This window comes from Aulonocara stuartgranti (genome assembly GCF_965226115.1).
Source record: "Aulonocara stuartgranti genome assembly, chromosome: 3".
In the NCBI taxonomy this organism is placed as follows: Eukaryota; Metazoa; Chordata; class Actinopteri; order Cichliformes; family Cichlidae; genus Aulonocara; species Aulonocara stuartgranti.
In genome coordinates this window covers 51014748-51028391 of record NC_138941.1, presented here as the reverse complement: position 1 = coordinate 51028391, position 13644 = coordinate 51014748, and the positions used below count along the sequence as shown (strand labels likewise).

The window sequence follows — 13644 nt, the reverse complement described above, 5'->3', positions numbered from 1 at the left end:
TGGTTGCACCGGTGTGACCTAAGGTTTATTTTAGTCGCACCATTGAAAAATTTGGTCACATTTGTGACGCACTCTAGAGCCCTGCCAACAAAAACTATGCTGTACACATTCGCTTCTCCTCCACAAAATCTGACCGTGCAAATCAAACTCTGTTCAGGTGGTTTGAGTATGTGACTAGGATGCCTCCTGGGCAACTCCTAGGTGCTGTGGTTTACTGTACTGTACTGAACAGCAGAACAGGCTTTCTTGTTCAAGGGAGGAGGCCCCTGGGCAGATCCAGCAATGAGGCTATCAGGGAAGTCTGAACTTCCGACTGCCCCCACGACCCGAACTCGAACAAGTAGTTAAAAAAATGGATGGATGGAGAATGAAACTGACCTGTTTCATCATGTTTGCGTTTAGCAGATCCTGATGTCTTCTCTGCTTCCTCTTCTACCTCAGCTGCTGTCGCAAAAGTCTAAAAACAAAGACACAAAATCACGACCATCGAGTTTTCTGTTTTTACTAAAGAGGAAACAAAGATGCTCAAATAAATCTCAACATTACCGCTATGTCTGCGGCCTCCACCGATTGGCTCTCCTGTGTTGGTGGGCGGGGCTCCACTGTGCTTTCCTCTGCCTTTTCCCCCTCCTCCTCATCTATTTCAACAATCTCATCCAGAGTGATGAGCTCTGCAGGTTCTCCCTTGGTGATCTCCCTGCTCCAGTCCTGACCCTCCACTGCTTTTTCCTCCCCAGCATCATCTGCTCCCACCTCATCCAGAGTGACCAGCTCCAGGGTGTCTTCCTCCAGATTTGTTTTTTCTTCTGGTGCAGCAGCCTCACTTTGGGACCCAGTGGCCTCTTTAGTATCTGTTTTTGGCTTCTCTTCCTTCGTTGCTGTACCAGACTCGTCTTCAGCAGATAGAGCATCACTAACCTCAGCAGTGTGATCCAAACACTCCTCTTTATCGACCACCTCCTCATCATCTGCATTTTTTGGCGATGCTGAGTCTTTATCGTCTTTAGGCACTGTTGGCTCTTCTGTATTCTGGTCTTTCAAAGGCTCATTGTCAGCCGTCTCATCCTCAACCGAGTCAACAATCTGATAAATGGCCTCCTCCTCATCAGCCACTTTACTAGATGCAGCATTCTTCATGGCAGCTTGTTTTTTAGTTACTTTAGTGTCCTTCTTTGGTCTTCCCCTTCTTCTTTTTTCCGGAGTTTTGGCCCGTTCATCCTTAATAACTTCATCCTGCACTGGGTCTACTATTGTAAAGGTGGCATTCCCCTCGCTCTTCTTTGTTGGTGTGCTCTGTTTCACTTGAGTCTGCTGAGGTTCCTCCTTGATTGGTTCCTGAGAATCTCTGGCAGGTGTCGGCCTCCTTCTCGTTGGTGTCTTGTCTTTTTTTGAGACGTCTTCTTTAGTTTCTCTTCTTCCTCTGGTTGACCTTGTTGTGATGGTTGGTTCGTTCATGGCAGCCTTACCCTCCACTGAGTCTAGGATCTCAGACGTAGATTCCTCTTCCCTGACGGTTTTTATACATGCAACTGTGGAAGTTGGCGTCTTTTTATCTTCTTTGTTTCCTCTGGCCGACCTCCTTCTACCAGGCCTCTCTGTGGTGGAGACATCTTGAACAAATTCATCTTCAACAGAATCCACTACCTCAAAGATCATCTCCTCCTGTGTCTCTTTCTCCTCTCTTTTAGATGTTCTTGTTCTCGGTCTACCCCTCCTTGTTGGTCTTTCAGCTCGTTTAGCCACTTCAACGTCTTTCTTGGTTTTTTCCTCCTTGTTCTCAGCCTCTGCCTCGGTCTCTGTGGTCGGTGGCTCTTCTTCCACAGAATCAATTACCTGGTAAGCTTCTTCCTCTTCTTCAGTTCCTTCAGTGACTGCTTTCGAAGTATTAAGTTTCTTCTCGTCATCTTCTCCTCTGGTGTGATCATTGACTGAATCTAACTTCTCAGAGGCTTTCTGTTTAGTAACATCTGCTGAACTGCCTTTGTTTTCTTGTTCTTCATTATTTGGAGTTTGGCAAAATGCTTTGGAAGCTTTGCTTGATTTTTCTGAGAGCATCTCCTCATTCATTTCTTTTCCATCTCCACTGGACCTTGGAGTTTGGTTCATGCTTGGATCCAACCCTTCTTTTTTATCAGCTGCATCTGGTTCTTGAATCTTTTCCTCAGACAGCTGCTTTGCTGTGGTACCTTCATCTTTGACCAGATGACTGTCCTCTTGGACTGTACTGGCTTGGTCTTCACTAACGTTGTCTATCACATAGAGAGGAGCATCCGTTTCAGTTTTACTGGACTCCTCTGAGCCTTTATCATCAATGCTGTTCAAGACCTGACTTTCCCCCTCATGCAAACTCTGGGTTTGCTCAGGCCCTGATGACTCTGTTTTAGTCTCTTGGTTTGAGTCTTCATCTATCTGTTCATCTGTTGGCTCGTCGATCGAATCAAGGATCTGGTAACTTTCACCATCATCCTCCTCCTCCTGTGGATATTTCCCTGCATTGTCTTTTCCCCCATCTCCTTTGCTTTTCTTTGACTCTTTGTGTGCGTCATCCTTACATTCAGTCTCCAGAGTTTGTGTTTGGCTCTTCATCCCTAATCCCTCTCCCTCTGCAGGTGGTTGTGTCTCTGATGATGTTTCCACTTTAGTTTGATTTTCCTTTGCTGACACTTTGAGGTCAGACTTTGTTGCTGCACTCTCCTCTGTTAGCTCTGCATCAGCGGTTGATGCCATTTTTGATGAACGGGTCCTATAACCCGAGGACGAAGAATGCGACAATTTGTCTGGAGGTTTGCTTAGCTGCGTTTTCTCACCAGAAAAGGAAACAGGCTTACTGACACTCACAGAGGATTCGGGTTTGGTGGAGTCAAATGAGTCTTTACTTTTTCGTAGTGAGGAGATTGAACTGCTTTTCTCAGAAAATTTCGTGGGCTTGGATGAGGGAGAGGCTGAGCTGCTGGAGTCTTTGGAGGACCCTGCTGAGGTTCGTTTGGAAGCAGGAGATGCAGCTGAGCTTTGACTTTCTTTATTCTTTGTGGACTTAGTTGAAGAGTCGCTTTCACCATTGGGGTCTGCGTCTGCTGCATCATCGTTAATTTCATCAACAGTGACAAAGTTGTCTACATTGAAATCCGGCTCACCAAAAGGGCGGCTCTCTGAAGAAACTTTCTTCTCTAAATTATCAACTTGAACCTAGATGGAAAAACCAAAAACAGTCTGTGGAGCCATGAAACAGCTTACACTATAATCAGAGTCTAACTATCAACGAATGTCCCTCTGTCCACAAAAACCTCCTATATGACCAGTAACCACATGACCAATTTTCTCAGTGTGATTAAGTGTTTGAGTTAGCCCAGCCGCCCACCCCCACCACCCACAAGAGAAATCCTCGTGGGTCTGATGAACGTTTACCTTTCTGTGTGGTGCGTCTTCATCCTGTGCCCTACTAGGGCTGCTGATTTTGCTCTGGAAATGAAGATAAGAAAAAAAATTAACTGAATTAATTTCGTATTATTCTGTGCTGGTTTTGACAAACACCTAAAATATAGCCTGAAAGGTGTTTAGTGAGTGGTGACGCCAAAAATTGGACATACACAAGCTTGCAAAAAATAAATAAGACTATATGTAGTGATGACCTTCGCTTTAATTTATCTGTTCCAGAAATAATGCAAATCTAAAAATGTTATCTTCCTCATTAGTATAGTGGACAGTATCTCCGCCTGTCACAATGGGGAGTGAGTAATCTCCTTCTCTGCTCTGCCTTCAGCTGATCAGGTGTCACAGACGTAAACTGCCAGTCTACTATCACATGTGAAATACAGACATCGAAACTACTTTCCCCGTGATTGGAAGGTCGGGGGTTCAAATCCACTGAACGGCTACCCTGAGGTAACCCTGAGCAAGGTACCATCCCTACACATGGTACGCCTGCTTAGTGGCTGCCCACTGCTTCACTGAGTGAACGGGTCAAATGCAAAGAGAGTAATTTCCCCAGGGGGATCAATAAAGTATACATTATTGTTATTATTATCAGCATTAATTATTCATACAGCCTGCAGCTTTACCGCAACAATCGACAGTGTACTACTATACAATGCTCACATGTAATCTCCAACATAAGGCTTTTAGTGTCTTAAGATATTTTGGGACAACACAGTGAAATTTAAAGTGTTACCTCTCTGTCCTTGCTCTGTGCCCTACTTTCTCGACCCTGTCTATGCTCACGAAGCGCCGCTGTAATGGCCATGAAAACGTCCTCGTTGATGTGAGGAAGTTTTGAGTCTTTTTCCTCAGACTTGACTGGGCTTGTTGCTGAAGGAGCAGCGCTAGAAGCAGCGGGGGCGGCGTTTGCATCAGGAGTAGTGACCAAAGTTTGTGGTGGCCCCTCTTCCTTCACTGCTGCTTTCTGGCCTTCCTCACTTGGCTGCGGGACAGCGGTCGATTCTGCGGCCTTCTCTGTTTCCAGTTCGAGGTTAAGTGTGTTCTCACCCGAGTCTTGCAGACGCTGTTTCAGACTCTTCAAACTGAATTTAAAAGCAAAGATGCCAGTAGGTTACTATGAAAAGAGGTTCGTTGTCACAAAATGTTAATGTGAAATAAGAAATTCCATTTCAAATTTCTAATCTAGAGTTGCTTATGTCTAAATCACACTCTTCTCTTTTTGCATCTTTGGGAACTGTTTACTATAGCACAACCTTGAGGAGTGCAGCAGTCATCATGACTGTTTTGACTCTGCCACTAAACCTGAAAATGAAAGATACTCACGACTCAATACGTCCGACTTTACTCCTATGAAGAGGAGAGAAAAAAGCACAAGGTCAGACAAGCATGAAGACACTTTAAAGAAAAAAAACACACAATCTAAAATCAATTTCCTCTTTGTCTCACTTCTGATTGTGGGACACACTTACCAAGAAGATAAATAGTCCTTGGTGACATTGCTCTCCATCACCTGTGTTAATCCACCAGGTTCAGCCATCTCAATGCATATCTGAGAAAACAGAAAGATATTACATCAGTGACAGTACAATTGTTTTCTTCCTGAGGATATTTGAGCAACACAGTGGTACTCAAAGGGTGCGCTACAGGCCCAATTTGTGAAAGTAACAGGACAGAGGTCCTGGCGAGTTTCTTTACTGCCCTCTACGATAGTACAACTTTTTGTTAAAAGAACAAAAAAATCTTGGTGTTTTAAACTTGCAAATGGAAAATAAGCGCAAACATATTTCTATACTTTTGCAAAGTTTTTGATTAAAGAATAAAACCACTGAGCAAGAAACAATAAAAGAATAACTTAGTGCTGCCTCAAACTGCAGGCATCTTCCCTGCTAGATGGGCCAGGACGAAAGGCTGAACAGGTCATAAGATTATCACTTGGTTGAGAACTTAGTGTATTTCACCAGTGTTTGCAAAGGCATGTGAAATTCAGATTGCCTGTCGCAGGGACTGTCTGAATATTAAAACTTGCTGAACTAGTGTTAAAAAAACAAAGTCTCCTTCAGACTCATTTAAAATGTTTCTCAATGTTAAAAGTCTTGCTTAAAGCTGGAAACAGAATAAAATAAGACAAACTTAAAAACACAGTTTAAAAACCACTTGATCATCACAGTATAAGAAAGTTACACCAGTTAAACTTTTTTAATGTCTTCATTTTCCGTGTTAACCACTTATTGCTTTCTTTATCTTCCCTGATTTAATTTTTTCTGATTTTCACTGTTGGTGGAATTGTGCATGCAGTTCACTCAGGTTGCATAGGCAGTCCAGCTCCTCCTGAATGGCAGTCACAAGAAGATCTGCCGTGTCTAACAGTGCGGCCTCAAAAGTGTGGAGAAAATATTAGGAGATGGTGTGTTATAATGGTTTGTAGTGATGGGATTTCCAACTCTTTTTAGAGAACCGGTTCTTTCAGCTCGGATCACTAAAAATTTAGAATTTTTGTAATCATCTTGTCCTTTTGGGGTATAATAAAACCCATTTTTTGAAGATTACATTTGTGCCTGTGTGTTCCTGGCTGCTTGGTTCATGACAGGGCCATAGAAGAGCAATGACCATTCAGCAGGTATCCTCTACTTTGTACAAGGAGAAGGACTGCTAAAGCCAAACTGAAGTTCTCTGAATTCTAACTGACTGTTATTCTGCAATGATGAAGTGCAATGTTCCCTCTAATTTTTCATGTGTCTGAGCGAACGCACAAATTCCATGAACGGTCCCTTGGACCACTGTGAGCAACAGCAGACGTGTGCACTGTGGTCACACCAGCATCGAATCCATCCAAGTTACATGGTTTATTAAAATAATCAAATTACAGCATTTACATTTATCTTAGACTACTTTTAATTAACTGCTTTAGCCCACTTACAATGAAAATTAGAAAAAAAATCTTGTTCATGACTTGTGTAGTATGTTAACACTATTGGAAGGAAAAATAACTTGAACTCCAATTTTGAAAACACAACTTTCTTTTTTTTTTTAGATTATAAAGCTCTGACTTGTATTATGAGTCTGTGGTCTGGGAGCAAGTCCTGTAACTCTCTGACTGCAAAATACAGTATATAAAGACCAATGCTGGGCAATTAATTATATAGTTACTTCTTCAAAAAAAGTTACTGAGTTATGCAAACAAAGTTTTTTTGCAGCTCTTTACATAAAAATGCAGCCAAGGCGTTTTTTAAACAAACATTTCAAACTATTTACAGAACAATCAGCTGTTCTGCATCAAATTTGATGCCACACAAATTATTTGTGCCACTCCAAAACATCCCCCTTCCTAACCAACTAAATGCCATGTTGCTATATCACTTTTTGATTGGTCTAGATGGTACATTTTTCCACCAATAGGAAAGGGTGGGGTTTTTTGGTTTTGTTTTTGCTCACAGGCAGAGAGTGCTTTCAAACGTTTTCCTTATAAAACGCAGTTTTTACCGTTTCTTCCCGCAGTAAATATAAACAACGGTAGTATTCAGGAAGAAAACCAAACATTGCATATTTTTATCATAACTCTGGTTTTACGTGGCCAATCAACACAATTTAAAAACTGGTGTAACGTCCACACGTTTTCCATCAATTGTTCCGTCTGTCCTGCTCACATCTCCAATGGTTGTACACGTTGTCATTAACGTGGCTTCAGTCCACATCAGCCACGCCGCTTTGCTAGCTAAAACACCGGTGTTGGCACATAAGGACGCTGTCATAGCCTGTCAGCGACGTTGATTAGCTGCGTATATACGAATGTGAATCGCATTATTGGCTGGACTATGGGATAAGGTGGCAGCCAGTCACTTACTGACTAACACTGCAAAACAGAATTGTTAAAGCTTTAATTTAATTTCAATTCAGGTTCGATTTTTTTTTTTTTTGTGCTCAACACAGATGTTCTGTGCGCAGAGACTGTGCCAGAAGTGCGCAATTGCGCACGCGCGCAGCTTAGAGGGAACATTGATCAAGTGTTCCCTTAATTTTATTAAGCAGTTTAAATTGAACCAAACTGTACCAGCTTTGCGGGTGAAATTTAAGACTTAATACCTTCTGAAGACTTTTCAGAAAAAGCTGCATTTTAAGAGCAGCAGACACCATAACAAGCCTTGCAGATGTAAAACGTGAAAAATTTGCAGGTGTTTATGAAATCGTACCCTGTTGGCAAGCGGCAAAAATCTGACAAAAGCAGCAATGGGAGCCACCACTTTCATGATCTTCACGAGAAGGTCCACATTCACCTTGGAGACCTCCACAATCAGCAGCCGGTCCTCCAGAGACTCAGACTGTGGAACATGCTGAAAAACAACCAGTGTTAAGATCAGGGAGACCCGAGCCTGCTGCTTTTACAGGACAGATTTATGTGACTGCTGACTTACAGTGCTGCTCCATTTCATCATGCTTCTGTACATGCTCTCCTGTGAAAAGAGTAGAAGATGAAAGCGGCTCACATCAATTACTTATCCTCTGTTTGTAAAATAACTATTGAATAACTCTCCTCCTGGTTAGAGTGTTTTTAATGTTCTATTGACCCCATTTAATAAGATAAATATTGGACTCCACTGTAAGTGAGAAGTAACTCGATCCTAGTTTGCATCTTTGTGGCAAAGGATTCATACTTCAGGACAGTAACGACACAACATATAACTGAAGTTTTGCAGGAACTATTTGATGCTTTTTAAGTCTCAGTGACTTTCCGCAACAGTCGTCAGACCTCAATTCCTCTTAACATGTAGCTGTGGAGAGAGTTCTCACAAAGGGCCTGAATAGCTAGCCCGCAAGGAAACTTGAGATGGGAAACGCTGAAGCTAGAAGGTTAGCAGCAACTGAAGTTTCAAAATAAGTGAGGGCTGACATACTTAAAGAGGCAGAGTGTAGATGTCGCTTTTATCCAGGAGAGCCACCTCACAGACGCTGAACATTTAAAATTACGAAGAGATTGGGTAGGCAATGTTTTTTACTCATCATATACTTCCAAAGCAAGAGGCGTTACCCTGCTTATTAATAAACACCTGAACTTTCAACTAAATTCAGTTGAAAAGGACAAAAATGGCAGATTCTTACTTGTAGATTGTGAAATAAATAGAAATAAGATAACTTTGGTAAATATATATGGGCCCAACTACGACGACCCTTTATTCTTTAACAACTTAATAATGAAAGTGGCTACAATTGAGGGCCAGTATATTGTGGGTGGAGACTTTAATTTGGTCCTAAACCCCTCTTTGGATCGGTCCTCACCCAAAACAGCTTCACTATCCAAGGCAGCAACAGCACTGAACCAAGGTATGAAGGATATAGGTATAATTGATTTGTGGCGAAACCTCCATCCAGGCCAGAGGGACTTCTCCTTTTTTTCACCAGTACATAATACATACTCTAGAATTTATATGTTTCTTGTACCACAAAATATGATGGCAACAGTGATAGATTGCTCCTACTTAGCAGCTACTTTTTCAGACCATAATCCCATTAAACTTTCCTGGGCTACCAATATGTCGCAAAGTGTAAGAGTTTAAACGGTTCTATGAAGATCTGTATAAATCTGAGCAAGGGGTCGACAGTACTGCTGCAAAAAGATTTATAGATGGAATAACCCTTCCTAAATTACATAATGAGGACAAAGAACTGCTTGATGCAGATATATCTGAGATGGAGGTTCTTCGAGCCCTCAAGTGTTTACAAAATAATAAGACCCCTGGACCAGATGGATTTCCAGTTGATTAATATAAGGCTTTTTCTAATAAATTATTGACACCACTTACAAATATGATTAAAGAAGCTTTAGAAAATAATAAATTACCAGAATCATTGGAAATTGCAACAATCACATTATTGCCAAAACCAGGCAAGGACAAACAGAGATGTGACTCTTACAGACCCCTCAGGCTTTTAAATGCAGATTATAAAATATTATCTAAAATAATTGCACTTAGATTGGAGGACATTATGCCTAAGATAATAAATGCCGACCAAACAGGCTTCATTAAAAACAGACATGGAGCAGATAATGTGCGGCGTTTGCTCCATATACTGAATACTGCTCAAAAAAACCAAAACCCACTGCTAATAATCTCCATGGACGCTAATAAAGCATTTGACAGGATTGAGCCAAACTTTCTATTTCAGGCAATGGAAGCCATGGGCTTCGGAGAAAAGTTCACCCGCTATGTTAGGACACTTTTTAATGCCCCCAGAGCCAATATCATAACAAATAATGTGCTTTCTGGCACTTTCTCTTTAACTGGAGGTTGCAGACAAGGTTGTCCAAGTTCCCCCTTGCTCTTTGCGATTGCGATCGAACCACTAGCAGTTGCCATCCGTACTAATGCCTCCATATCTGGAATCAAATTCGGCACAAGTGAACATAAACTTTCTCTATACGCAGATGACCTCCTACTGTATATAACGGACCCTCTTAAATCAATTCCCTCTTTAATGAAGTGTCTTAAAGAATATAGTGCAGCCTCAGGATACAAGTTAAACTATACCAAAAGTGAGATTATGTCATTAAATATACAAGATAGCCGTATTACAGCTCTTACTGACCCATTACAGTGGTGTAATAATGGATTTACGTATTTGGGTATACAAATTGGTAAATCCGAGGATCAAATATTCAAATTAAATCATATCAAACTGTTGGAGCAAACCAAACTTAATATTCAGAGATGGATGGATTTTCCATTATCTCTTATAGGGAGAATTAATGTTGTTAAAATGAACATTTTGCCTAAGTTTATCTACTTATTTCAATGTCTCCCTACAAATGTTCCTAAAAGTTTCTTCAAAGAGCTTAACAAACTCATAACTTCTTTCATATGGCAAAAGAAAAATCCAAGAGTCAAACTCTCCTCACTACAGGCCTCATATTCAAGGGGAGGACTTAATTTACCAAACGTTAGGAACTATTATCTTGCCTCCCAGTACCGATCAATTTGGATCTGGCTACATGCAGAGAGGAGTGAGGTTCGATGGGTTCCAATAGAACAACATGAGGTGAACCCCATACCATTAAAAGATGTTCCATTATTAGGTACAAAAAAAATGTCTATCCAAGCTCACAAACAATTTGATAATATTAAACACCTTCTGTGCCTGGCAGGAATCCCACTCACTTCTGAAAGTAAATATCTCTTTTCTTAGAAGGACACCCTTATGGGGCAACCCTGATCTCTCTCATCATATTGCTGACCCAATATTGCGGGGATGGAAGGACAGAAATATTCGAACTGTTGCCGATTTATACAATAATGATACATTTATTGACTTTCAACAACTAAAGGAAAAATTCAAACTTCCAGGACAAAATTTCTTCAAATTCCTACAAATAAGAGATTGGGTCAAAGAGAAATCCAAAGTGGGTGGCTGTAGCTCAGGTGGCAGAGCAGGTCAGCCACTAATCAGAAGGTCGGTGGTTCGATCCCAGGCTGCATCCTGGCTGCATGCCAAATATTCTTGGGCAAGATACTAACCCCATGTTTGCCTACTGGTGGTGGTCAGAGGGCCCGGTGGTGCCTGTGTCCGGCAGCCTCGCCTCTGTCAGTACGCCCCAAGGCAGCTGTGGCTACAATGTAGCTTGCTATCGCTATCGCAGTGTGTGAATGTGTGTGTGAATGGGTGGATGACTGAATGTAGTGTAAAGCGCTTTGGGGTCCTATGGACTAGAAAAGCACTATACAAATGCAGGCCATTTACCATTTACCAGGATTATTCCCCGAGATTCCCAAAGAAACTCCTCTTGAAACGCATCTTTGCACCAAACCATGGAAGTCAATAAAAGGAATAGCATCTTCTATATACACTATTATCAATGAAAAGTTACCTGACTATAATAAAGCATCTTTAAAAAGAAAATGGGAGACAGACCTGGGCTATGTCTATGAAGAGGTAGAATGGCACCATTTATTGGAACAGGCACAGACCATGTTAATTTCTACAAATCACAGGCAAATGCAATTTAATATATTTCATAGGATATATTATACCCCTTATAGGTTACATAAAATTGATATTAATTACTCCCCCAAATGTTTGAGATGTAAGGTGACAGATGGTGACCTCCTCCACATGCTGTGGAATTGCCCAGTGATAGAAGAGTTCTGGAGACGGGCGATTGAAATAATCTCAATGGTAATGGGGATCCAAATCGAACTGGACCCAAAACTATGGATTTTAGGTGACACAGGTTCTATAAATGTGAATTATCACAAGAAATATTTTATTTTACTTGCGAGTACTGCAGTGAAAAAATGTATTCTGCTACATTGGAAATCTGAAAACTCTCCAACACTGAGACACTGGATTAATGAGCTAGCGTCCTACTGCACACCTGAGAAGATATTGCATAGTGTAACAGGGAAATATGGAACCTTCGAAAAAGTTTGGGGCCCCTTCCTGTCAGTACTACCGTCTTTGGACCTAACAGATCATAGAGATGATGCAAATCCCCCTGGGTCTGCCTTGAGTTGATCCCCGGTTAGGCCCTTCTGACTTGATTTCCTGAATGCTGTAGTTTTATCTTGTGGGATGTTCATTCCTGTGTATGAGAGTTTCTATAGATAGGTGTAAATATGGGCTGTCTGGATACACGAATGTGATGAGGTTGAGAGCCATACAGGGGTAAAGGGGTGGGGGGATGGTGGGAGGGGTTCACATGATGTGTTTTCTGTTTTGCTCAATTTTTTTTTTTTTGAATTCTTTGTTCTTTGTTTGTTTGTGTGTTTGTTTTAAATTTCTGTATTTACCAATATTGTCATTATTATTATTATTATTATTATTACTATTCCTGTATTTTCTGTGTTTGGTTTTTCAGATGTTTGAGGTTATCCCTGAAAGGCATAGATACAAGAGTGTGCACCTGGGAGTGCTTTTGTGGTCACAATGGCCTGCCATGCTGTGGTTATTTGATGATACTTGCTCTGTCCCATAGTTGTGAGTTTTCTGTTTGTTTGTTTTTTGTTTTGTTTTTTTTTCTTTCTTGCTTTGTGTGTCTGTTTGTTTTTTTTGTTCGTTTCTAATTTAAAAATGAAAATAAAGCTTAGAAAAAAATAAATAAATAAGTGAGGGCATTGCTTAATAGTCAGTGAAACACTCCATAACCTATGTCTGGGTCTTTAACGTTTACACAGGACTGACTTCACAAGAAGCTCTGTGGAAACTTTAAAGTGGTGGCGGAATGACGTGGGCTGTCATCTATGAACAGAAAAGTGGATAAAGTTCATGCAGCTTTTGTGCTGCTGTCGCAAAAAGGAAGGAACAAATACAGACAAAATAATAATAAATACTTGATTTGAAATTCATGCATATGTTCCCTGTTTTTCATTTCTACTAAATTGGGCAATTCCCTAGTGAAGGATGATGCTGTGCTCACTCCTTAGAGGAGAAATCTTTTTTGATTGGCACCTGAATAGTTTGAGTGAAACAGGAGCATGCCCCTGATTTAACAGCCCCCGATTGCTCCATTTTCATACCTCACTTGAACCAGGATGCATGTCTTTTAAAACAATGTGGATTCCTAGTCTCCACTCTCCAACTGTAACTGGATCTTTGAGGTAATCTCTGGCGAAATCGCAGCACGCATCCCAGCTGTTAAAAAACACAAAGGCCTGGAGAGGAAGAAAGGGGAAAAAATGACGCAGAGGAAACATTCAATATTAATCATTAAATTGAATTAAATTTGCAAATGCAAATTTCTCTGTATCAGCCTGCTGGGTCTACTCCTCACCCTCCTCTGCAGTGATAAAACGATTATGTTGTAGTACAGAGTCTGAACAGTCTGATCAGGGAAGTAACGCCACACCAGCTTGGTGACATCCTCCTGTCTGTAGTTTCCTCCTGGCAAACCAGTCAACATGATCGTGGAGAACGTAGAACCTTGAGATTGGGCTTTCTACAAGACACAAGGTTCAAGAACCAAAGTTTATGTGAAGAGAAACTTTGCAGCACTTTTAAAAAAAATATATTACTATAACTGACCACATAGAGAAGACAAAATGAAACCAAGTTTAGCAGAAAAAGAAAAATGTGGCTTTTGAGGTCGGTATTTGGAAAAATGGACGCCTCTTGGTATTTACTCAAGGATTCCTGTTTAACACATGAAACCTTGGTTTATAAAATGCACTCACCTCAATGTCATCAGGTTCCCTGACAGTTAAATACTCTAGAAGTGTAAAACAC

At 41.0% G+C, this 13644-nt stretch overlaps 1 protein-coding gene across 1 annotated transcript in view; it reads right to left on the bottom strand.

Moving 5' to 3' along the window:
* The window catches only part of LOC309703784 (uncharacterized protein), a 44707-nt gene that overhangs the window by 10679 nt on the left and 20384 nt on the right, over window positions 1-13644 (bottom strand). The window contains exons 19-29 of the mRNA XM_082528675.1: window positions 13593-13627; window positions 13193-13357; window positions 12939-13073; window positions 7845-7883; window positions 7623-7763; window positions 4905-4984; window positions 4759-4782; window positions 4169-4517; window positions 3406-3459; window positions 547-3186; window positions 379-457 (exon numbers count right to left, since the gene is read on the bottom strand). Of these exons, the coding sequence (XP_082384801.1) occupies window positions 379-457; window positions 547-3186; window positions 3406-3459; window positions 4169-4517; window positions 4759-4782; window positions 4905-4984; window positions 7623-7763; window positions 7845-7883; window positions 12939-13073; window positions 13193-13357; window positions 13593-13627 (3741 nt within the window). The remainder of the gene's footprint in view (window positions 1-378; window positions 458-546; window positions 3187-3405; window positions 3460-4168; window positions 4518-4758; window positions 4783-4904; window positions 4985-7622; window positions 7764-7844; window positions 7884-12938; window positions 13074-13192; window positions 13358-13592; window positions 13628-13644) is intronic.